This window comes from Suncus etruscus, chromosome 9, assembly GCF_024139225.1.
Source record: "Suncus etruscus isolate mSunEtr1 chromosome 9, mSunEtr1.pri.cur, whole genome shotgun sequence".
NCBI lineage: Eukaryota > Metazoa > Chordata > Mammalia > Eulipotyphla > Soricidae > Suncus > Suncus etruscus.
Genome location: NC_064856.1, coordinates 24,961,715 through 24,986,112, shown reverse-complemented (window position 1 = coordinate 24,986,112; position 24,398 = coordinate 24,961,715). Strand labels below are relative to the sequence as shown.

The window sequence follows — 24,398 nt, the reverse complement described above, 5'->3', positions numbered from 1 at the left end:
AGACCTAAAGAAGTTTGGGGGCTTTATCTCTTGCTGCTCTGAGAACCCCTTGCCCACCACTTGAACAATGTGTGGGGTGGCCAAGAGACCATCTAGAGTAGAAGCAGCTTCCTCCCACCCCTAGGAGCCATGGCTGCCACCTACACAACCTTGAAAAGAGGTCAGCTGACCAACTGAATCTAACCAGCCAGCCAGGGATCCTAAACCAGATCACAATGGTAGAGCCATCAAAGAACTCTATATGTAACTAGTAGTTAAACCCAGGCTCAATTTCATTGAACCCTGATGCTGCCTTCTTTTTCTTCCTTCATTCTTGTTCTTTTGTTTTTGGGGGGCACATTCCTTAGTAAGTGCTAAGGACTTACTCTTGGCTCTGTGCTCAGGGATCACTCCTGGCAAGGTTCAGGGAATTGTACATGATGCCAGTATTAAACCTTGGGTGGCTGGGGCCAATGTGATAGTATCTCCTGCATTCTATATGGTCCCCAGAACCCACCAGGAATGATTCCTGAGTGCAGAACCAGGAATCACCCCTAAGCATCATTGGTGCAGACCCCTAAACAAACAAAGAAATAATTACTGTGTGCAAGATAAGTGCCTCAAGCCCTCAACTATCTCTAGACATCTCATGCCTTCTTTATGAAACTTAAAGTTGGGAAACTCTCTGACCTTGAAACCCTTGAAAAGTCATCTTGTTCTATATGGGGAGAACTAAAGTTCAGAGAAGAAACAGAACACCCAGCACCACTCAGGGGTTACTCCTGGCTCTATGCTCAGAAATCGCTCTTGGCAGGCTCCAGGCACCATATAGGATGATGGGATTTGAACTACCATCCTTCTGCATGCAAGGCAAACACCCTACCTTTATGCTATCTCTCCAACCCCAGGAACTCTGGTCTAAAGTGCCTCATAGGTGCCAGCATTGTGCTCTGCCAAGGGAGTTATCAGCAGAGAGACCAGATCCTCATGCAAATCAGATGTTGACCAACACATCCCCCATACAAGCAGGTGACCAAGCGACAAACACCACAGATTATAGAGACAGCAATGATAAAAGAGAATCCTATAGAAACTAATGTGGATGTGGGGTCCCCAAGATCTAGGTGAGGAAGTGACACTTGAGATGGGAGCAGAGCATCCCCCAAACCAGTAGCTCACAAGCAGATTAAAATTCCACCTGTACCATGTACTGGCTGAGTCCACAAATATCCAGGGACTCCAGGGATCTCCCCTCTAAACTTGGCTCAGGGGTCAGAGAGACAGTACAGAGGTTAAGGCACTTTCCTTGCACACAGCTGACTTGGTTTGATCCCTGGTACCCCATATGGTCCCCCAAGCACATTGGGAGTAATTTCTGAGTGCAGAACCAGGAGTAAGATTTGGAGTACCCTGGGGATTCCCTCCCCCGGTAAAATAAAATAAAATAAACTGGATTTAAAGAGGATGCCTACCATCTCTGAGGATATGCAGAAGACCACTGAGAAATGTGGCCATACTGTCAAGGGCAGAGCTAACATTGAGTCATGGTGTGAAAGCAGGTTGTGGGGGATACATCGTGCTTCCCTGTTCTGCCATCTTCCCAGGCTACCTTGCACCTCAGCTCAGAAAAAGCATACAGGACACCCCCAAGTCTATCTTCTCAGTGAAAGCATAGCACCATTGTGCTGTCTATATGTGAGCAAACAAAGAGCTCTGCCAGAGTTGTGGGTCGAGAGCCTGGGCTCACTAGAAGTGGTGGACCCTGGAGAGCCGGAAACTGGGGGCAATTCCAGGATGGCCACATTTCTGTGCTAATCACAGCAGATTGGACGATGTCAGTCAGCTCTAGCACATGTATCCCTGGGACCCAAAGTCATCTTATTGGCTGACTACAGACTGGCACCTCAAGAACTAGTCAAGGCAGTTCTGCATGGGCACTACTAGGAGTAGTAATAACCCAGGGTTTTAGGTGGCATGCCCGGGCTCCCATAGGAGCAACCCTGCAACAATGGTGGGCCATCCAGAGCTTCTTGCTTTCCTGATGCCTTCTCCTCACAAGAGCATCTCACCTAACTGATGCACCTTATAAGCCACAGGCCCCAGGTCACTCCTCTGTGTCTGCACAGGAAAGTGCACACATGTTTGTAAACCACAGAATTTTGGTTCCTCAGCTGGAAAAATGTGGGTCCCGCTAGGTCCACACTGCCGCCATGTGGTAATCATAGGGCTGCTCCTCAGCACCCCAAGTTTCATCACTAACACCTTTCTTGGCCTGAAATCAGCACCTTGCCATTCCATAGACATCACTGGCTGTATGTCTGAGTTTTACCATATCTCAGCGACGCCCTATGTAAGTCCAGCGTCAGGCAGAGTGATGTGCAGACAAGAATGCATCCCATGGGCCTGTCCCTTTGGGGGGAACTCAACTAGCTGTCTTGATTATCCAGTGAGAGGACAAATAGTGGGCTGAGCCCCACCCAGGAGCCCCAGGCCAGAGCGCCCCGGGGAGGTCGGGCACCCACCTTGCTGGTTGCTAGGAGCTCCGGGTTTCCGTCACTCATCCCCACGTAGGCACTGTCACCATCAAACTGCAATAGAGAGAGAAGCGGCTCTAAGCAAAACATCCTCAGGATAGAGGCCAGAGGTGGTCAGGGGAACCAGGGGCTAGGGGATAAAGATCCAAGCAAAAATGCCCAGGGCCCATTTCAGCAGGGAACACGTTGGGCAGAGGTACAAAGAAGCTTATGCCACTGCAGGTGGCCTTTTCAGGCACTGAGTTTCCCATGCCTGGCAGTATGCAAACACATCTCTCAAGGGAGATGATATCAGGCTGTCTGTGAGAGCTGGAACTACAGTGGGAGAAAGGCTGAGCTCGCCTGAGTTCCAAGGTATGTCAACTTGCCCATAATATCCCTTCCAGGTCTGTGCACGTATGTGCATCGCAGGCATAAAAGACTATGGTGACAGCCAAGGACAGAGACTGTGTTCTGAGAAGCAGCTATAATGGGATGCTTATTGCTTCTCCAGAGCTGGAGCAGTGGGACATCCTGAAGCCCTGGAGTCATGGGCTCCTCTAGGTCCCCCCACTGTGTAAACTTGAACTGGGGGCATCTGAATTTCTGAGGTTCCTCCTCTGTCAAATGAGGCAACAATGACCTTAGTCACCTCTCCAGAGGGAGCAGTTAGTTCCCTTCCCTTTAGAGAGGAGTCAACAATGGACAATCTGGGTCCTTAGAGCCTGGGGCAAGAACTTGCTTCAGGCAGGGAGACAGGGAAGGTTGTTGGAGGAGGATAAGCAGGGACAGGGCTCAGCTGGAGACCAGATGTAGCCTGGTCTCTGGAGAGCTCTGTGACATGACTACACTAAGATCGGTCCTAGCAGTTTTCTAGAGCTATGTAAGCTGGTCCCTGGCTTTGGGCTGCCCTGGGGGAGCAGCAGGAAGCAGAACACCTGGAACATGGAAACCCCATTTGTCCAAGGCTGGTTCTCTAGAGAAGTGCACCAGATATGAATCTGCAGCAGGTGGTGCTTAGGCAGCTGAGAGAGGGGTGCAGTGGCTAGCTGGGGGACTATAGAGGGACACCAAAGCAGCTGGCCATCCTATTTTGATTGGACATTTATTTTTTTCATTATATTGTACACAGTGGTACAAAATGTCCAATGTGTACAAAGCAACGCAATAAAAAGTTTTCTTATCATCCCACCTCTGCCCATCTCCAGAACTTTCCATGGCATCCCAGATGCCTTTATACCCTTAAAAGAGCATCTTTGAAGTAGCGGCTAGGTAGAGTAGTTTCTTCCATGCCAAAGTCAGCATATTATACACACTGCTTTGCACCCATTTCTTCCTTAGCAGTTTCTTTCGAAAAGTGTTTTCTATTGAAACATAGTGCCCGCTTACAGCACCATAGATGAAGTGTGGATGTGCCTTGTACATTCAATAAATTGGATATTGAGCAGTTGAGTTTCTTCCAACATTTTGCTTTTTTCAGTATTTTGTCTTCCCACAATTGAACTTATCCACAGGATTAGCTGGCGTTACCCCACAGGTCCAGTGCCTATGTCTTGCATATGGAGACTTACGTGGTCAAGAGGCCCTCTTCAGGCTGGTTACTCTCCCACCCCACACTCATACAGTTACCTGGGCCTGCTTCACAGAGCAGACCTACTCCACACAAGCACATAGGCATGTATCCTGCCTTTGGGGACTCTGAGCAACCCAGCACCTCCCCAGTCCTGTGCCTCACTCTATGTGGTTTTTGTGCATAGTCCTGGACTATCTAGCACTTAACATTATTGGCTAATGTATTTACTTCCAAGATTAGAGCTGGCTTCTCTCTCCTAAAGCACAGGTTTCTAGAAGTCAGGAATTCTTGCCCAACTTCACATTCTTGCTTCCTAAGCTTTAAGAATAGAACCTGGCACAGAGATGTTCTAGGAACATGCTTGTGGGTGGGTGGGTGGATGGGTGTGTGTGTGAATGGATGGAAGGATAGAAGTATGAAAGAAAATGTGGACATATAGATGAATATGTAGAATGGATTGGATGGATGGAAGAAATAAATGAATAAATGGGTAGGATAGGATAGGATGGATGGAATAGAGTAACCATGACCCTGTGGCCCTTCAGCATCCAGAGTTCCAAAAAGACAATAGAGTAGGATGTTACAGGCATCCTTGGTGATGGATGAGTAGATTTTAGCAAACCTAAAGTTTGGGCACTGCCATGGTACAGTATACACAGAGATGACTTGTCCTAGAAGCTGCCATGCCTTGCCTCCTTCTGATGTCCCTCTTATAATATCAGTCTGTCTTTTTCTTCATTATGGGGACTTTGTGCTGGTCACCTCTGCATGCCTCCGTGACTGGTACATACTGGCAATAGTAATGGGATTAAGAACTAGAAGCTTCTGGGTAGTATTTGATGTGTTGCCATGACCACATAATATTTCAATGAAAGTTAACCTTTTAAAAAGCCACATATAATTGATACATTTGCTTTTAAAGAATGATTGGAAATAGAGGAGGAAAATGATTGGAAATAGATTTCCAGGAAAACTAAGCTTAACCAAGTACTTATATCTGGGTATTTCACCAGGTAGAAGCAACAGAAAGGCCAGAAATAAATCAAGGACTGAGCACGTGATTTGCTTGCTGACGACTCAGGTTTGATTCCTGGTAGTAAGTGATTTCTCTTTACCATGGGAGCAATCCCTGAATACTGGGCCAGGAGTAGCATTGTTACACTGAGCACTTATGGTTGTGCAATCAACAAAGCAAACAAGAAAGCAACAGGATGCAAACAGTATGGTACAGCTTAGAAATAGAGGATTGTGGACTGAAACAACAGTACAGTGGGTAGGGCATTTGCCTTGAACACAGATGATCCAGGATCAATCCCTAGCATCCCAAATGGTCCCCTCAAAACTGCTAAGAATAATTCCTAGGTATAGCCACATATTACAAACCAAAGGAAGAAAGAAAAGCTGTGTATCATAAAGCAGAGAAGTGACTCAAACCCTGTGTAACTAAAGGTTGATAAGACTGACATCACTGAGAACAGGTGAGAATCTGCTCTCTTCTCCAATACAGCAAGCTCTCACCAACACTAGTGCGTTCAAACTGCACAAAAGATCTCATTTAAACCTCCAGGGACCCTGTGAGGAAACTATAATTTCACCATTTTCAAATCAAACACAAGGAACTGGAAGGTAGCTCACATGACAGAGCACATGCCTTGCGTCGTTGAGGCTGAGAATTCGATCTCCAATACCACATGGTGCTAAAAGTGCTGAAAGAGGTCCTCTGGCCTCTACTGAGACCCTATATATAAAAATAGAGAGGTCAGAGAGAAGTAAAGTGCTGAGGAATTCCCAGCACCAGAGTAGCACCAGATCCTCAGGCTTGAGCATTGATCCATCAGCTCTGTTAGTCAAAAAATGTCAGAAGAGGACAGTAGACCTACTGCTCAAACCCTGAAACAAAACATGAAAATAAAAATACAGATAGGTTGACTGGATTGATTGGTAGGTGAGTGGATGGATGGATGAACAAGGGTAGATGGATGGACAGATAGATGGATGGATGGGTGGATATCAGGCAGTTCTATGATCCTGGATGGATGGATGGATGGATGGATGGATGGATGGATGGATGGATGGATGGATGGATGGATGGATGGATGGATGGATGGATGGATAGATGGATGGATGGATGGATGGATGGATAGAAGATGTATAGATAAACGAATAGAAATTAAGAAAAAATTAGAGGGCAAACAGTTGCTGGGGCAGAGAACTAGGTTTTAGTATAGAGTTTGTGCTCCTTAGGCCTTTCTGAGGACCCATATTCTGAGACTCTGGAGGCTTTTCTGTAACCCCCTTGAGAATCAGGAGAATGCAGGTCTGCACACACCTCCACCCCTATGTGGCATAAGCATGTGTGAGAGGCTGGGGCAGGGTCATATGCAAATCATGGCCCTGAATAGGAGGACAAGAGACCCTGGGCTTTTATGTGTGTATGCTGAGGGCAGATTTGGGGGCCCACAGGGGACTCTCAAAGCCTGCTTTGGTGGGCATATATATTCATTCATGAAGCAGGAAAGTTGGTTCCCTGATTTCCAGGAAAAGCTGAGACATTAGGTGGTGTGTGGGCTAGGTAGGATTTGGGATAGCCTCAGACTTGTGACAGAGCTGAATACTTGTGAAACCCCCTGGAGTATGCTGGGGGTGTGATAACAGAGGCTGCAAAGTGGGGATGGAGGCATACTTGCTGTATAGTTCACCTCACTGGGAGAGGGCGGGGAGGAAGAGAGAGAATGGAACACTGGTCTCCTTGGCTGGATCTTAGGACACTTTGGCTTCCTCGCTCCAGTCCTCCTTTTTAAGGGTCAGAAAGAACTTATACTCCAAGAGAAGCCACTGGGCCGACCTCCTGTGTGTGCACTGATGAAATCAAATGTGCCTGCCTCTCGCAGTGTTCAGCAAATGGAAAGACACAGTTTAACACACTACAGTGCAGTAGGAATCCATGTCACATAGAATAGAGTTCAGGCAGCATTGAGTCCCACCTGCACTGCATTCATGAACACAGAAATCCACACTAAATACATTTGGCTGGCACAAAAACAAATGCACACCTCCCCACCCTTCAGGGGGTGCACACTAGGGGGACAGGCCTAGAGGTGGACAGACATCCCCAGCCCTCAGTGAAAACAGAATCCACCAACACAAACATGTGCAGAGACACACCAAGATGAGCAGATGCTTCAACCCTGAGTACCATCAGGCCCTTCACCAAAAACATTCTTTCACATCACATAGCCTTCTAGCTGCTTTAAAATGTGAAGGGGGGAAATATACATGAAAGGCCAGGAGAACATCCTCTTACTAAGGGCTGGAATAGATTAATTTTCCCCATTTCATATTCTAATTATAATTCCCTTTCCCACTGCCATCCTCAGTCCTCATTACAGCTGGAAGATTGTTCTGCAGAAGCCAGGCCCTCATCTTCTCTTCTCAAGAGTTTTGTCATGGAAATGAGTTTTGGAATCTGAAAGAACCCACATTTTTGCAAATATTGCCTGCTTGGGGATAACCCTTTCCTGACGGCCATCAGGGACTCTGATCACAGACATCTCAAGGGTTCTCCCCACTACCCCAAAGACCCTTGGCCAGAGGGAATCCTGCAAGCCTATTACAATCCATTCCTCTTTATAAAATCTTTTTGCAAAATAGCAAGTAGGCAGCCAAGATAAAAGGTAAAAGACCAGGGGCCCGGAGAGATAGCACAGTGGCGGCGTTTGCCTTGCAAGCAGCCGATCCAGGACCAAAGGTGGTTGGTTCGAATCCCGGTGTCCCATATGGTCCCCCGTGCCTGCCAGGAGCTATTTCTGAGCAGACAGCCAGGAGTCACCCCTGAGCAACGCCGTGTGTGGCCCAAAAACCAAAAAAAAAAAAAAAGTAAAAGACCTTTATCTTGGTCCAGATCCTAGCCCAACCCAGGTCAGCTCCTTAGGTGCCCCACGCCTCAGTTTCCTCATGATTATAGTCCACAAAAACACATACTCATAATAGTGCAAATTAAATATGTGGAATGGATAAATGTGGATGAGTGAACAAAAGGGAGAGTGAAAGATAGGATAGATGGCAAATGAGGAATGGTACCTATCATCGTAGTCCAAAAGAAACATAATTCAAGCCACCTATCTAATAATTGTAATTAACCAATTAACATGCACAGGTAAAATAGTTTAAGGGCATGTTTTACTTAATCTAATTACTTTATTATGATTTTAAGATGTAATCAATAAAAAATGATGAGATGAATGTACATTATAGGAAGAGGAGGATACAGCTTTTAAAATATAGCACATGTTTTACATCACAGTATATTCAGATTTAGACTAGCCACAGTTCAAGTGCTCAAAACTTACAAGTGGCTTGTAGTTGCCACAATGAATGTAGCAAGAAATAATAGTAATGGGTGAGGGGATGAAGTGTGGTTGAAATTAGGGAAAGAAGAAAGGAAGAAAGGAGGGAAGAGAAAGGAAATGAGAGAGGTAAGGAAGATTAAAAAAGGAAGAGTCATTTGAGGAGTTAAGGGAAAGATGGGCTAGTATGTAGTTTAGTAGATATTTAAATAACAATGGTCAGCTAATAATAGAAGTTAAGTGGGATGGATAGATGGGTGGGTGGGTATATGGGTAGATGGATGCATGCATGCATAGTTGGGTGGATGGATGGATAATTAATGGATGGGTGGATGGGCAGATGGGTGGATAGTTGGTTGAATGGATGGATGGATGGGTGTGTAGGTGGGTGGATGGATAGTTGGATGGGTAGAAAGATGTTGGATGATTGGACAGATGTGTGGTTGGGTTATATAAGCTGGGTAGTTGGTTGAGGGGGTGAGTGTATGGATGAATGGATTAAATGGGATAGTTGCCTTGCAGATACTGGTGAATGGAAAGATGCATGGTATGGTGGACAATATGAACAAACACATAGGGTAGGGTTGTGTAGGATGCACAGATAAATGCCTGAATAGGGAGTATGACTGAATAAGTGTGTGGGATAGGTAAGTGAATTGTTACTTCCTCTTCATTCCATTCATACTTTTCCCTAGACCAGAGATTTCCAAACTGTATTTGGCACACTTCCCCCTTTCCAAAAATAAATTACTCATTGCTCCAATGAAAATTTACCATCTTTATTTTTTTAATGATTTATGATTGCATTTATTTATTTGTTGGTTTTTTTGGGTCACACCCAGCCATACTCAGAAATAACTCCTGGCTCTGCACTCAGAAATTATTTCTGGCAGGCTCAGGGGACCATATAGTATGCTGGGGATTGAACCTGGGTCCTCCCAGGTCAGCCACATACAAGGCAAATGCCCTGCCACTGTGCTATCTTTCTGGCCCCAATCTATCATCTTTAAGTTAACAAACAGACCAATCCCCCCAACTACATATCATATTACAACTGATGCCCAAAAATGATTCCAGTGTCCCAGGGTGCAATATCATCCACTTTGGAAAACACTGCCCTGAATCACAGAGCTGTGATGTCATTACCTCTACTCAAATGTTCGTCTTCAGGCCAATGAGCTACCAGACTCCAAGATACAATTTTGCAGTGGCCATTACCTCATTTGACCCACATGTACTATACTCATGACACCTCCATGACTCTGTCATTTGCATCCCCAGAACAAAAGAAGGAATCTTGCAGAACAGTCCAAAAATCAGTTCTTTGAAGTGGTTGACTCCAAACCCTTTCCTCTACATCCCTCAAGTCCAATAACTTGCAGAAAGGCTTTGGGCTCAATATCCCTTATGTCTCCACAAGCCATTTTCTGGTCTGGCTGTTACTACCACCTTTTACCAATCACTTCACTGCTCTGATCAAAAGCTTAGAGTACTCTAAATCCTGAACCCCAGTGTCCAAGACTGGTGAATCTCAGCTTTCACAGTGCTGTAGGAATTTCCTTGCCTTTGTATACAGTGTCCCAAGCTGGATGCCCATCCCACCTTTCTTTATCCTTTGACACTCACACATTCTGAGTCTTTTACTCTGGTGATAGGCCAAAGAAAATGGCAGTATAACTTACAAACCCCACACTCTTGAGTCTAACCTCCATGCTTCCAGTCCAAGTTAGCTTTGAACTTCTGTTCCAGCACAATAGAGTTGGCAACACTAATCCCCAAATATAATATTGGTTCCACTCAGCAGTGTAACCTTGGATTTGATGCCCATCCCCCTGCCTTGGCCTTAAGTTTCCTCACCTACAAAATGGTAAAGATGGTAGCTACTAATTATTCTCACCTAATGAGGCTTTTGACATGTTATTTAATGGGAGTTAATATCTGTAATATATTGTTTAATAACAGCAACTGCTTTAGACAGGTGCTTAATGAATGTTTTTATTATCATTATTAGATGATAAACCCTCCTCCTTTGCAGCCACAACCCTTCAGTCTAGCACAGAATAAGGCTCCTCGTTCTCCCCCCCCACCCCCGCCTATACACTAGACAGGGTTTCTACTTCCCTCATTCATTCACATTGTTATGATAGTTGTCAATGTAGTTATTTCTCTAACTGCACTCACCACTCTTTGTGGTGAGCTTCATGTCTGTGAGCTGGACCTTTCAGCCCTCCTCTCTTTTGTCTCTGAGAAGAGGCTCCCAGTTCTGAGGCATTCAGACACCTCCCCTTCCTCCTACCCCCACATTATTAACCTCAGACCATCCCAACCTGCTTTCTTCAAATGTGAAAAGCAAAGCTGAAGGATGTCTTCCTGCCACCGGCCAACCCTTTCATCTTGACTCCCACCTCCACGGTAACCAGGGCCCTTCTCCCTCCTCCAGTTCACACCTCTCGTATTTCATTGAAATGTGCTGCAGCAAAATGTAATCAGTCTCTGCCTTTGTTGCACTGTACTGAGCATCATACCCACAGCCATGGCCTCTGCAGTCCATGAAGCTCTTCCTTAAGTGTGGGAAGGGATAAAGGGATATAAAGGGTACAGAGCAGGCAAGAGTTGTCCCTCGCTCAAGAGTTCTCAGTGAGAGGACTTGCTGTGTGAAAACACTGTTCTGAGCTCCAGTACACAGCCCTGGTGGTGACCCAACCCTGTCCTCAGGAAGCTCCAGTCTTTGGGAGAATCTTGGGAGAAGGAAGCATTTCTGTCTCCAAATCTGCAAAAGGCCAATCAGAAAGACACCAAAGAGCCACCACTACAGAACTTATCTGTAGCCCAGCCTGACTGACAACCTATAAGTGCCAGCCTCACAGTTTCTGCCTTGGTAAGCCAAGAGGTCACAATGGGCCAGCCAATCTCAGGACCCCAGCTTCTGAAAATCTCCCTCTGGGGACTCCAGGATTCCTGCGTTCTACAAAGACCAGCTCTGGCTTGGTTTGGAAACAGGAGCTTTGTATAGTTAGGCAGGGAATTCAGTATCTTGTTTCGGATGTCCAAGAAGGACCTGGTCCCAGACACTGGGGATGATGGTGGGTAAAATGTTGTCTCCAAAACTTTTCAAAAGAGGAGCCTTGAAAAGGGTGGGTTTGGAGCTCCAGGCATCAGTGGGGGGCAAATGTAGTTCAGGGAACTTGAGCAAAGAACAATGGCACCTACTGCATACCAGACCTCCCCCAGAGCTAGGTCTGGTCACCTCCCTAGAACACCCCTAGACATCCCAAAGTGCAGGAGTCCCCTTGCAGTAATTGCTGGAAGCTGAGTCAGCTGTGAACTTGGCCTTGACTCTGGGTACCTAAGCAGCTGCTGGTTTTGGCAGTAGCTGCCACTCCTTCTGCACAGAGCTGCAGATCAAAGAGTCTAAAGCATAGATCTCAGATCCATTAGCGGCAGGCATGAGGCGAGCAGAGCCTCATAGAAATCTATGTTCCCCTCATAGAGGGAACAATCAAAGCAGCGTGCTGCCCCCACCATTCCCATATCAGGCCATGAGAATTCACTTTCACATAGATAAAACACAGCTCCACAGAGAGGCAGTCAAGGGGCAGCGGCCCCCAGGGCCTGGCCATAAGTATGGTTTAACACAGAAGCATCGCCAAGAGATAAACATCAGGGCCTGGGAGATGGGGCAGGGTCATGGGACAATTGCAAAGATGGATGAGGGACAGAGATGCAGCTCCAGGCATCAGTGACAGCAAAGTAGCTACAAACCCAACCCTGATGCCAGGCAGCCTGGACTAAAGCTTCCTGAGCACTTTCCAATCTGGATGCCTTTGAAACCAAGTTACTGCATCTCAGATTCTTCATCTGGAGAATGGGTCAGACTGACACTGGGATGAAATTAATAGCAAATTTAATTTTTTAAAGTTTTCTAGGAAAACTGCTGAGAAGGTGACCTGGTTGCCAAGGAAGTATGCAAGAACTGTTAGCTACTGTTGGTGAACCATTCACCAACACCCCCACAACAGCCCCAAAGATGAAGGGATTACTATCTCTCTCCTATAGTCGAAGCACTGCATGAGTTACCTGAAAAGTGTGAAAGGTGCTTATGGATGACCTGGAGAGAGGGAAGGGGCAGGAGTATAGAAAAGCTGTAATGCAATAGTATAGCATTTGCCTTACACTAGGCCAATCTGGGTTCGATTCCTGGTATCCTATATGGTCCCTCCCCCCAAGCACCACCAGGAATAATTTCTAAACACAGAGCCCAGGAGTAATCCCTGGGCATTGCAGGATATGGTCCAAAAATAAATAAATACAGAAACAAATACATGGAGTGCAGCAAGAGAGCAAGACAACAATGGACTGTTTCCTGGGACAAAGACCTGCCCCTCAGCACCACCCTGGATGTGGGCCTTCAACTCTTCCACCCTATCTCTCTCTCTTTTTTTCTCTCTCACTCATTTTCTCTCTCTCTTTCTCTCTCTCTCTCTCTCTCTCTCACACACACACACACACACACACACACACACACACACACATGCACCCACAGGACCATTTGTGAATTAAAATTCTGAGAACACATACAGAGCTCTTCTCTTCACTCTGTTTCTGAAATGTGAAACATCAATTTCTCTCCCAAAGTCTTGATCCTTATTGGTGCTCACATACATTGCTAAATGAAATGCACATTTGTGTGTTGCCCATGGAGAAGTCCTGTGCTAAGACCAAGGTCCTGAGAAGTTATGAGTTTATCATATGGCCAGAAAGCCAGGAGTAAGCTAAGTCTGAAGTCAGGTGCTGCTTCTCCCCTACTAAAAACTGTGGCTTATCTGGCACCCCCAGCCACCCACATTACCAGGCTTTCCATGACCAGAAAAGGTGAGACCCCAGCCTGGCCCGAGCTCCCATCTGTCAGAGGCAGAGAAATGGGACATGCTTTGGGAGAATCCACGTCCAGCAACTGTGTGACTTGGTGAGGGTCACTTAAGGTCAATGGGATTTTGGAGAGAAAGTGTAAAAGGATGTGGACAAGGGGGTCCAGGTCCCTGATACCCCTAAGAGGTGGGAATCACTGTTTTCCCGTTTTACAGGTGCATAAACAGCCCTCCCACTTGGCTCCCACTATTGCTACCCAGGTAGTGGCCAAGGTGACCAGTAAGCATGAGGAGCATTGATGTTCAAACTGACCTGTGCATATGGGCTTTTGCTTTTCAATTTTATGTTTTTGGTTCTATTTGTTTATTTGCTTTGAGGGAATCCCTCAAAAGTCATAACCTACAGTGTTGGTGGTAGCAGCAGACGATATGGATGCTGGAGTTATAATCAGGTAGCCCTTTTCAATATCTTTAAATAAGCTTTATTGGAAAGAATGGGGGGAAAGGAAGAGCATCAGAAGGTAAAACACTGGCCTTGCATGCATCTGCGGCAGCCTAGACCCAGGACAGAATTCTAAGCATAGCATATGGTCCATTGTGTATTACTGGGATCACTCCTGAACACAAAGCCAAAAAAAAATGGTACCAAAGGGTCTGAACAGTAAGTTTAGCCCAACCCTTCCTCTATACCTGCATAATCAATTTCATTATGAAACAACTTAATTGTAGAAAATATATAAGGAAAAATAATATGTGTCCCCAATCAACCATATTTAGTGGCTAGTATTTTGCCACACTTATCTAATTCAATTCTTTTCCTTAATCAATGCAGTGCTGTAAAGCAAATCCTCAATATTATATTGTATTCATAAATCTTTCCTTAGTCATTTCTAAAAGTCAAGCATTTTTCTTACTTAAATAAAATTCAATTACCCTACCTGAAAATAGGGACTAGTGAGATAATAAAATGGGAAGAGCTTTCCCCTTGTACACAGATAACGGGGTTCAATCTCTGGCATCCCATATTGTTCCCAAACCTGCCAAAATTGATTCCTGAGTAGCCCCTTAGCATGATGAGGTGTGCTCCCCCAAATAAATAAGATTAAAATAAAAATTACCAACAATTCCTTACCCATTCTGTCTTCAAAGTTTCCTGAATTGTTCTGACTTTGTTTTATTAATGAATTTTTTTTGCTTCCTTCAAACTGAGATATGTTTGAGTATAAATCACACACCTGATTTCAAAGAATAACAACAACAAAGAATGGAAAATGGCTCATCAATATATTCATACTGATTCCATGCTGACGTGATACTTTCAGTATATGAGTTTGACTAAAATATGTAATTAAAACTAATGGTACTTGTCTCTTCTTGCATTTTTTTCCCAATGGGCCATGAGAACTGCAAATCACATGTAGGGACAGCATTTCCTTTCCTGCCTCCACACATACCTGGATGCAGGAGTGCCAATAGAACAAGTGCAAAATCTAATGCCCCCTGAAGAAAATGGATAACTGAGGTCCACAGAAGAGGCTGGTGCAGAGACAAAGTACTAAGGGAAACTAAGGACAGCAGGGACTGAGACCCAGAGCCACTTCCCAGAGGTGACAGGCCAGCTTGGGAACCAGAGCAGCTGGAGGCAGCTTCCGAGTTGGCTCCAGTGATGGAGCTCAGGGTCTGTAGCCTGAAGCCCTGCTCCAACAAAAATCAGACCCTCTGCCCAGACCTCCATCAAGCTCCAATGCTGAGACAGGCCAGAGGCAACTACCAAGAGTACATGATGGGCCACACAGTTCAGTGGGCAGCATGGACCCACCAGGCAGGCCTTGGTTCTTCCACTGCTGGTAACTTACACACTGTCTGCATTACCGCAGATTTATGGCAAAAATTATCCTCTCTCTCAGCTCCATTTAAAGCCATTTGGAGCTCACTCCCATCCCCGATTATAAATCTAATTGCACATTCCAAACAGACAAGCGCTCATTTAGCTTTAATTATGCACATGTTGTTTTCAACAAACATTTTCATTTGGCCTCAGCAAGGGGGAATAGTTCCAAAGGGGCTGCAGACGCTGCCAGGGACTGTGGGGAGCAGAGGCCTGGGGAGTGGGGCAAGCCCTGACTCTGGCAAATTGCTGGCCTCCCCTAGTGCCAATCTGTGTTTTCAGGGGGTCCCAGCTGCACCCCTAGTGTGCCCAAAGCCTGTCTACAAAGCATGAATGGTCCTTGCTGGAATGGAGAGGAGAGAGGATTGGGGCTCTCATCCACTACAAACTGGTTCCCCTAAATCTGGTGTGAGGGTGTGGTCACATCCCACAAAAGACTTCACTTCTTCCTGCACTCTTGCACTCCTTGGTCCCCATAATCACCTCCTGGGGGTACCCTTGGTTAGTCACAGGGGGCAGGTCACAACACAAAACCTCTGTCTGATTCACACCCAGATGACACCCCACCATGAGTGCCCCTACCAGGGACCAGTGCAAAACCAAACTCTTCATCAGCTGCCCTTCATCAGCACACCATGCAGCTACTACCTTACCCTCCCTTCTCTCCTTTCTTCATACAGTTTGTGACCTCCCTCCCCCAGCCCTGCTTACTGCCCCTCCAGGAGGCCAGGGTTGATTCCTCTGTGCTGAGGTATTCACAAAGGCAGTTAGAGGACCCTAATCCTCTAAGGAACCTCCCCCCATTACCATCCCACTCTCAGAGATGGGGAGAAGATGCTCTCCTCATGTGAGCCTCAACTTCCTCGTTTGTATGTGGAAGGAAATGGGTTGGGAAGCTCTCTGGATCCCACACAGTTTATGCCTTTTCAGTGGTTTGTAAGTGGGTTCCATTCTTCTACCAAATAAGATCCTGGAGCCATAGAGCTGGTTCTGTCAAGGTCCCCGAGATGTGACTCTGCCCCAAGGCCAAGCTATTACAGTGTCACAGGGCACATGTTCAGACATGGGGGGCAGGCAAGGAGAACCCCAAAGTTACATCTCTAATTACTTCTGGAAAACCAAGCCAGTGAACCAAGGGCATGTTTTGTTTTGTTGGTTTTTTGGTTTTTTGTTGTTTTTTTTTTTTTTGGTGGTGGGTTTATGCCACACTAGCCAGGATCAGGGGCTACTTTCAACTCTGTGCTTGAGGGACACTTCTGGCAATACATGGGGGACCAAGTGGTGCCAGGGCTTAAACCTGGGCCTCTTGCATGCAGAGAAGCCTCTCATCCATTAAGCAATCTCTCTAGCCCATGCAAGTCTATGTTTTTGGATTTTTGGTTTCTGTTTTGGGGGCCATACTTAATGATGCTCAAGGGTTAGTCCTGGGTTTGTGTTCAGGGATCACTCCTGCTAGTACTGGAAGAACCATATGGGATTGACCCCAGGTCAGCCTCGTGCAAAGCAAGCAAAAGCCCTCTGAAAGAAAAAAAAGCCGGGGCCGGGCGGTGGCGCTCAAGGTAAGGTGCCTGCCTTACCTGCGCTAGCCTAGGAGACGGACCGCGGTTCGATCCCCCGGCGTCCCATATGGTCCCCCAAGCCAGGAGCGACTTCTGAGCGCATAGCCAGGAGTAACCCCTGAGCGTCACCGGGTGTGGCCCAAAAACCAAAAAAAAAAAAAAAGAAAAGAAAAAAAAGCCCTGAAAGCATATATTTTTTGTTGTTTTTTTGTTTGTTTGTTTTTGGTTTTGGTTGATGCTCAGGGGTTACTCCTCGCTATGCGTTCAGAATCATTCCTGGATTGGGGGACCATATTGGACACTGAGGGATGGAACCACAGTCTGTCCTAGGTCAGCCACATGCAAAGCAAATGCCCTACTGCTGTGCCACCATTCCAGCCCCTGAAAGCATATGTTTTAAGATGGACACACATACACACACACAAAAAAAAAATCCATGAGCCAGGTAGGGAGGAGCTCAAAGAACCACAGTATTTACTAAGCATACAGGACCCCTGGATTTGATTTCTGGCACTGCATGGTCCTCTAGCACCACTGAAGCAAACCTCTGAGCACTGGGCTGGGAGTAGCCCACTTTCCACAGCTGACAGAGCTGCATTGTCTCTGGCAGAATCCCTGGAAACAGCTTTTGAATGGAAGATGGGGGATTCATTGGGAAACACAGGACCTTGGGCAGCTACACTGGACAGAAAGACAATAATAGTGTCAGGACAGAGGCCTGGCCTCTCTCTAGGAGAGCAGAAAGCTGGGGTGGCCCTACAGAGATGCCCCAAATTGGTGCAGGAAACCACTGCAATCCATAGCTGACCAGTCATGGATCCCGGCTGCCCACTGCTGTTACAGGCAAGTTTGATGCTACCCATGCTACCACCTTCCACCAAAGGCAACTATCAGGTTGGAGTGACCATGGCCAATGCCTGGTACCTTTTGCAGGTGAGGGCCAAGCAAGGAAGGAGTTGGTAAGCTTGGGACAGGATCCACTGCTGCTGCCTTCACATCCTCCTTTTGAGAAACCTGGCAGCATTTTACCTGACTTCCAGCTATGTTGACTTCTCCCTGAATTACAAATTGCAACTTGTATGATCCCCATAGCCACATGAAGTGGAAATTACTATTACTGAGGCTCCTGTATCACAGATGAAGAAATTAAGACTAGAATTCAGCCAGGAGTTTGTCCTAGGTCACAGGGCAGAGTCAGAAGGGCTGGGGTGAGGCTTCTAATCCAGGTGACCCAATCTGAGCCCAGGTCTAACTGGAAACCAGAGCCCAAGGCTTCTTGGTCTTTCTTTGGTCACAGCACTGTCCCTGCCTCCTGCCTCCTTCCTTGAAGCCAGTGCAATTGGTGGTCTAGAGTCTCAGGCTGTTTGAAGCTGCCAGTATTTATGCCTGACAATTATCTATCATCCAGGCTGCTGGGAACAAGTCCCAAAACTGATCCTTGCCAAAGACAATGTATTAAAAGCCACATGAGTGAATGGGATGGGTCTGTGGCATGGGGACTTGGGGGGAAGGGAAGGGGAGAGTGCAGGGGGGGTGTGTGTGTGACTGAGACAATGAACGGCAGATGATCTGAAAGATATTTTCTCTGCAGCGCTACAAAACAAGCGCTCAATCATGCCACAAAGGGCTGGTATTGTCGGGAGGGAAATATGTCAACGACAGCGCTTGATAGGGGAGCGGTTAAAAAAAAAAAACGGGAGAGGAAAAAAGAAAAACATCTTTTGAAAGTGTCATTTGACCTAGAAAGATTTTCTAGGTCACCTTCACTTGGCATTTGGGCATCTAACCTCAAACCCAGCATGAATCCAGTACTCTGCTCACTGCCTTCTGTCTGGGGGGTGGGGGAACACACAGGAAACGGTCATTTCCTAGATGGTGTCCAGGGCCATGGGGCAGTGCAAAACTTGGTTTCTGGAAGGGGGAACAGTGCCATGCTGAAGGCTCTGTCTCCACACTGTGCCCCTATGCCCTTTTGATCCTCTTGTGCCTTATGAGGATGAAACTGGAGAGGTTTTTGTGTGTATCATCCCAGGTGTCCTGGAATACTACCCACCACCTTCCCAGGCTGAGGCCACTCTTTTGCTCTTGACCTTCGAACTTCTACACTCTAGATACAAGTTCTCCATTAGGACAGGAAGGGTTTGAAGGAAATGAGGACACAGATCCAGTGCTCAGGGAAACTTGGGATCCAGAGGGAGGAGAGATAGCAACACCAAAGACCTCTGTGGGGTGATAGAGAATGAAGTAGAGAGAGGCCAGGGTGAGAGAGGAGTGTGAACAGTGGGGAGGCAGTGAGGAGGGTGTAAAAAGGAGAGTTCAGGGTGAAAGTACTTGTGCCACTCACTGAAGTGGGCATCATGCAGGGTGGAGACAGGGATCAGATCCTCTGACAAATCAGTTGAGGCTGGAAACAGTGGTGGTTAATGATGATGATGGGGGAGCAAAGACCAGTTATGTCAGCAACAGAACAACAAGTTTTTCTCTCTGGGTCTTAGAACATGGATTCGAACACCCATAGCCAGCCACCCAGCCAAAGGCATTACCAACGGGTTAAAGAGTTAAGTATAAAAAGTCATGTTCTAGGGAAATCTCAGAAAACAGAACAGAATGTTTATCAGATCTGTGGCAGGGAGATAAATTCCTTGGCCCTTGAAGCCATCATGGAGGGAGGGAGATTGACAGATTCAAATATACACACGTTAATATCTTCTGCAGAAGGAAGCATAATAAAAGCAAAATGAAAAGGACACCAGACTAAGAAAATATCAGCACCAGCTACCAGACAGTTAATATATACCATGTAGGGATGACTCGATCAAATTAAAGAGAAAGCAAGATGTCAAAAGACAAAAAGACAGGGGACACAAACAGCACAGACCAAGACACAAGGCATGAGGGAAACGTGGGTGGGGAGGAGGCTCAAGTGGTACAACACCTGCCTGGCCTGGCTGAGGCCCCCAAGCATTGCCACAGCAAAATGTACAACTGATTCTGTGATAAGGAGACAGTGTGAGGCATATTTTACTGTTTTGAAACTGGGTTGCTCATGGCACTGCTAGTATAGAAAACAATTTCCAGTGGATGGAAAGCAATATGGTGGCCATCTCCAGGAGAAATGGCCAGCCAGGAGGAATATTTTTGCCTCTCACACCTGATGGAGAGAAGCTGACACTCGGATGGAGGGTGTGGTGTTGGAATGTTTGGTTTTGTTTAATCTTTTTTGCAGGAAACCCTGCTGTTATCAATACTGTAAATCATAGTGCCTAAAATTAAAACTTAAAAAAGGTTCTTGCATAATATATTGATTCTACTGCTGACATTTGTGCTGACTGCATTGCATTCCAATGTGAGCCACTAGTGGTACACACTGATTTCAACATATTAAACATGATTGGGCATTAGAAACTGAACACAGGCTTCATTGTCCTGAAGTTTGTTGTCTAGTGAGCACAGGACTAGGAATTACAATATGGCTGGGAAGTACACTCAAAGCAAGTTCATTGGTATGAGAGAAGGACTGTGTGAAAGGCTTGGTAGAGGCAGTAGTTGCCAAACTAACCTTCTGAAGGCTGCATGGAAGCAGACAAATGAAGGGAGGACTACTAGAGGCCCATGGGAACAAAATTCTATATATGAGGGCTGGAAATAAGGGCCCCACTTCTGGAGGGACCTGAATAAAGACTCTGGAATTGTCAGGGTTCATCCCGGTATCTGGAATCACAAACCCCAATGTGAGTCACATTTTAGAAACTGCTGTCTAATTTGGGGGTGGAAAGAGGATTGGGAAAGACAAGATTAGATTTTCTTGAAGAAACATGGGACAAAGCACTCTGAGGATCTAGGATGGGACCCAGAAACAGGGATGAAATCAGGGATCAGACAGGGAGAGAAACACTTGATAAAATGACAGGCAGTGGACCAGTGTGGCAGTGATTGAAAAACAGCATATCTATCTATAGAGAGAAGCAAGATAGCACCAGAGTCAAACCACAGCAGTCCCCTCAACATGTTTCCCAAAATATACAACCAAGATTCTCAGAAATGAATGAAAGCTACTAAGAGCCAGGGCTCACTCGGGAGACAGATAGGGTGATTCACACAGTTTGCAAGCCTAATTTCCTCTACTTGGTCACACGCTTCCTTCTGATTTCCTTTTCTGATGATTCATAAAGGGAAAAAAATCCCCTTTTCAAGTCAACTCAGAAATGCTTGTGCACCTGGGCTCACCCTGCCCAAATTTTCACCTCTGCTTCTGAGCCCACCAAACCCCATGAAAGCTCAGGTAACCCCAAAGACACAGGCCACCAAGAAACCTAGAGGAAGCATGAGGTTGTCAGAGGCACCCGCAGGCCTGCTGGGACCAGAGGGATCATCCACAGCTAGTCACACACTCAGGGTCACAGCCCCACAGTCATAAGTTCAAGGGTCAGAATCTACTTGGATTTTGATCCAGTGAGGTAGTGAAGATCCTGAGTATGCAATAATTTGTGGGAAGAAGAAGACCTTGGGATCAAACCTCAAGTCACCCCCATCCTAGATCTGCTGTAAATACTGTAAAAGTCATACAAGAGGACCCAGAAAAACTTAAAAGCATAGCCTGGAGTCACAGTTTGGGTTGAGATTTGGGGCTAAATGTACTTGAAACATCTTTTTTTATTTGTTTGTTTTTGTTTTTGGGTCACACCAGCAGCGCTCAGAGGCTACTCCTGGCTTTACATCCAGAAATCGCCCCCGGCAGGCTCGGGGGACCATATGGGATGCCGGGATTCGAACCACCATCCTTCTGCATGCAAGGCAAATACCTTACCTCCATGCTATCTCTCCAGCCCCGAGTTGCAACATCTTTACAAAACAACTTTGGTATGTATATCTGAGTGTATGTTTGTGTGTGGGGAGGGTATGTGTGCATGAGTTTGTGTATGTGTATATACAAGTGAGTGGATGAATATGTGTATATATGGAGGAGTATGTGAGCACTTGTGTATGTGTGAAGTTGGAGGTTGCTCATGTTCACATGAACATGAAACCTAACCTCAGACTATGTAGGCTCCTGGATGTACCCCTAAAGTAATTTTTATTATGAGCTCCTGGAGCTAGGCATGCCTCTCTCAGGCCTGGAAGACAGTAGTGTGCACAGGTGTCTCCCTCCTACCATGGAAGCAAATAGCAAAGCACCTCTCTTATGACCCTGCAGGCTGAAGGGTCTAACACTGGATGAGAGAAAGTCAAGGGTCTAAGAACACTAGATGAGACAGAGACAAGAAGAACAGAAGAGCTGGGAGCCAGGATGGTGGCTATGAAGGTTCCAGCACAGGGTTAAGGAGTTGAGAACTGAGCAGATTGAAGGGAGGTGGGGGATAGGGGTTAGCCCAGCAGGCATATAGGATAACTCCACACAGTGCACAGGCCTCCAGTAGAAGCATGCGAAATGACCACTGAGGAGGGCAGCGCAATTAAGGTATGGACAAGGGAGAGGACCCAGGATGGAATGCGCCCCCAGGTGGCACTGAAGCCCTCTGGGAGAGAGGAAGCCAGCCACACAGCAGTTTCCAAGGCCTTATCTGATGCTGCGGTAGGAGGAAGGGGCGGAGGTGGTGGTACCCGCATGGGACCACAGCGGGCCTTGGCAGCTGACATCCGCTGGGCCTGTGGCTTCCTCCTGCGGCTATGCCTCCCAAACTGCCTGACGCCTGCTATTTTTGTACTCTTGGGTCCTACATGAGGCTCCTTTGTGCCTGGAATGGGGGCAGGGAAGCTGCAGAGCCTGGCCTTGCTCAGATTTGCTCAACTCAGAGCCCAGTGGTCATCCAATTCCAGTGGCTGGGAAAGCAGAGACAGCATATGTGATACACATGGCATCTATCTCCACAACACTTACTTGAGTTTAGGAAACTCGAGGCTTGTCCAAGGCCATTCAGCCACATCAAGGAGTGGCAGGTATGAGAAATGCATTCTGGGTCCAATGTCCTTGGCATTGCAAATGGCCATCTGTGCTTGCCTTCTTCCCCTAGGCTCAGGGGAGAGGAGCACAACCCCAGGAAGGATCATGGCTCCAGGCACAGGGAAAGTGCTCCTTGCCCTATTCAAGAATGATCAGAAGATCAGAATGATCAGTGAAGGCTTTGGAAAGTGAACCCACCATGGTGGGCCTGTGAGAACTAGCAGGCATATGAGTACAGGAAGTAATTTGGATAAAGGGGCTACATAGATAAAACCCAGTAAAACTCCGTTTTGGGCTGTTGGAGCTGTCGGAAGTGCCAGGGAGTAAGGAAAAACAGCTTGATGAGGGGGTTGTAGGGGCATCCCCATGAGCATGTGAAGGGACCAGAACAGAATCCACAAGCCCCAGGGAGGGACATAACATTGTTCACATCTCTAAGGTGGCAGGTGAGGCAGGGAAACTGGAGTCATCTTAGCAATAGACAATAGCAAAGGGCAGAGGTTGGCCACAAGACTATAGCCCAGAGCACTTATAAGTGGACAGGTGCAGGTATAAAACATAGAGAGGCACAAGGAAGGGCAATGTGAGATGGAAGCCATAGCACAAAACAAAGACCTTTGGGAATTACTACTCCTTACAGATGGATCCTTGGAGGCAGAACCCGGACTTGAGAGCTACCACACCCCACCACTCCAGGGACTTCACAGGCTCCACAGAGGAAGATCCCTGAAGGTAGGTGTGACAGCTAGAACCAGCAGTGTGAAGCCTACAACCTGGTCTCCCAATCCATCCCAGTTTCTAGACTGGCAATCAGCCCCACAGCCAACAGCAATTGGGGCTGCACCTGCCATGCACCTCAGAGGTTGGAGGACACCTTCAGAACATCTGTGCTCCTATAGCACTTGCTTCACATGCCATTACACCAACAGAAGAACAGTGGTTTGGAGTCCTGGCCGGACAAAGCAGACAGTGTATTGGTGTGTATGGGGTGGAAGTCCAGGGTCCCCAAAGGCCATCCCAACTAGGAGCCATAGAAGTGTCCAAGCTGTCCTAGGTAACCTTCTTTCTTGTCTCTGAGCCCACTTCTTTAATTACTGGGCTGTGAGAACACCAGGCAGCAGGAGACAGAGTGACCAGGGAAGTTGCTTATCACAGAAAGGAAATTAATTTCAAACATGAGATTCATCGACCTCAGGAGACTGCACATACAGCCTGACTCCCAACACCCAGCAGGAGAGCAGGTCCATGGGACCAGCCAGAATGATCCTTCTCAGGGAATCAAAGACCAAAAGAAGGTGAAGAATCTTCCCAAATCACGGGGCCGGGCAGTGGCGCTGGAGGTAAGGTGCCTGCCTTGCCTGCGCTAGCCTAGGACGGACCGCGGTTCGATCCCCCAGCGTCCCATATGGTCCCCCAAGAAGCCAGGAGCAACTTCTGAGTGCATAGCCAGGAGTAACCCCTGAGCCTCACAGGGTGTGGCCCAAAAACCAAAAAAAAAAAAAAAAAAAAAAAGAACCTTCCCAAATCACAAAGCAATTACCCAGCAGCTTGCAAGCTCCTCCTGGTCCCACTCTTAGCACCTCCACATTTTCCACCAATATGCATGGGGAGAACACTTGCCAGAGGTCCCCCTTGCACCCGCCGCTGAAATCAGGGCTCCCTGGGATATAGTCAGGGGTTACTCTTGACTCTACACTTAGGAATCACTCCTGGCAGAGCTTGGGGACCATA

General features: G+C 46.9%; 1 protein-coding gene across 3 annotated transcripts in view; it reads right to left on the bottom strand.

Annotated features, from left to right (window-relative positions):
• TOX2 (TOX high mobility group box family member 2) overlaps nt 1-24,398 on the bottom strand; it is a 127,269-nt gene that overhangs the window by 71,092 nt on the left and 31,779 nt on the right. For all 3 annotated transcript variants that reach the window (XM_049779243.1, XM_049779244.1, XM_049779242.1), the window contains exon 2: nt 2,502-2,567. In XM_049779243.1, coding sequence (XP_049635200.1) covers nt 2,502-2,567 — 66 coding nt within the window. The remainder of the gene's footprint in view (nt 1-2,501; nt 2,568-24,398) is intronic.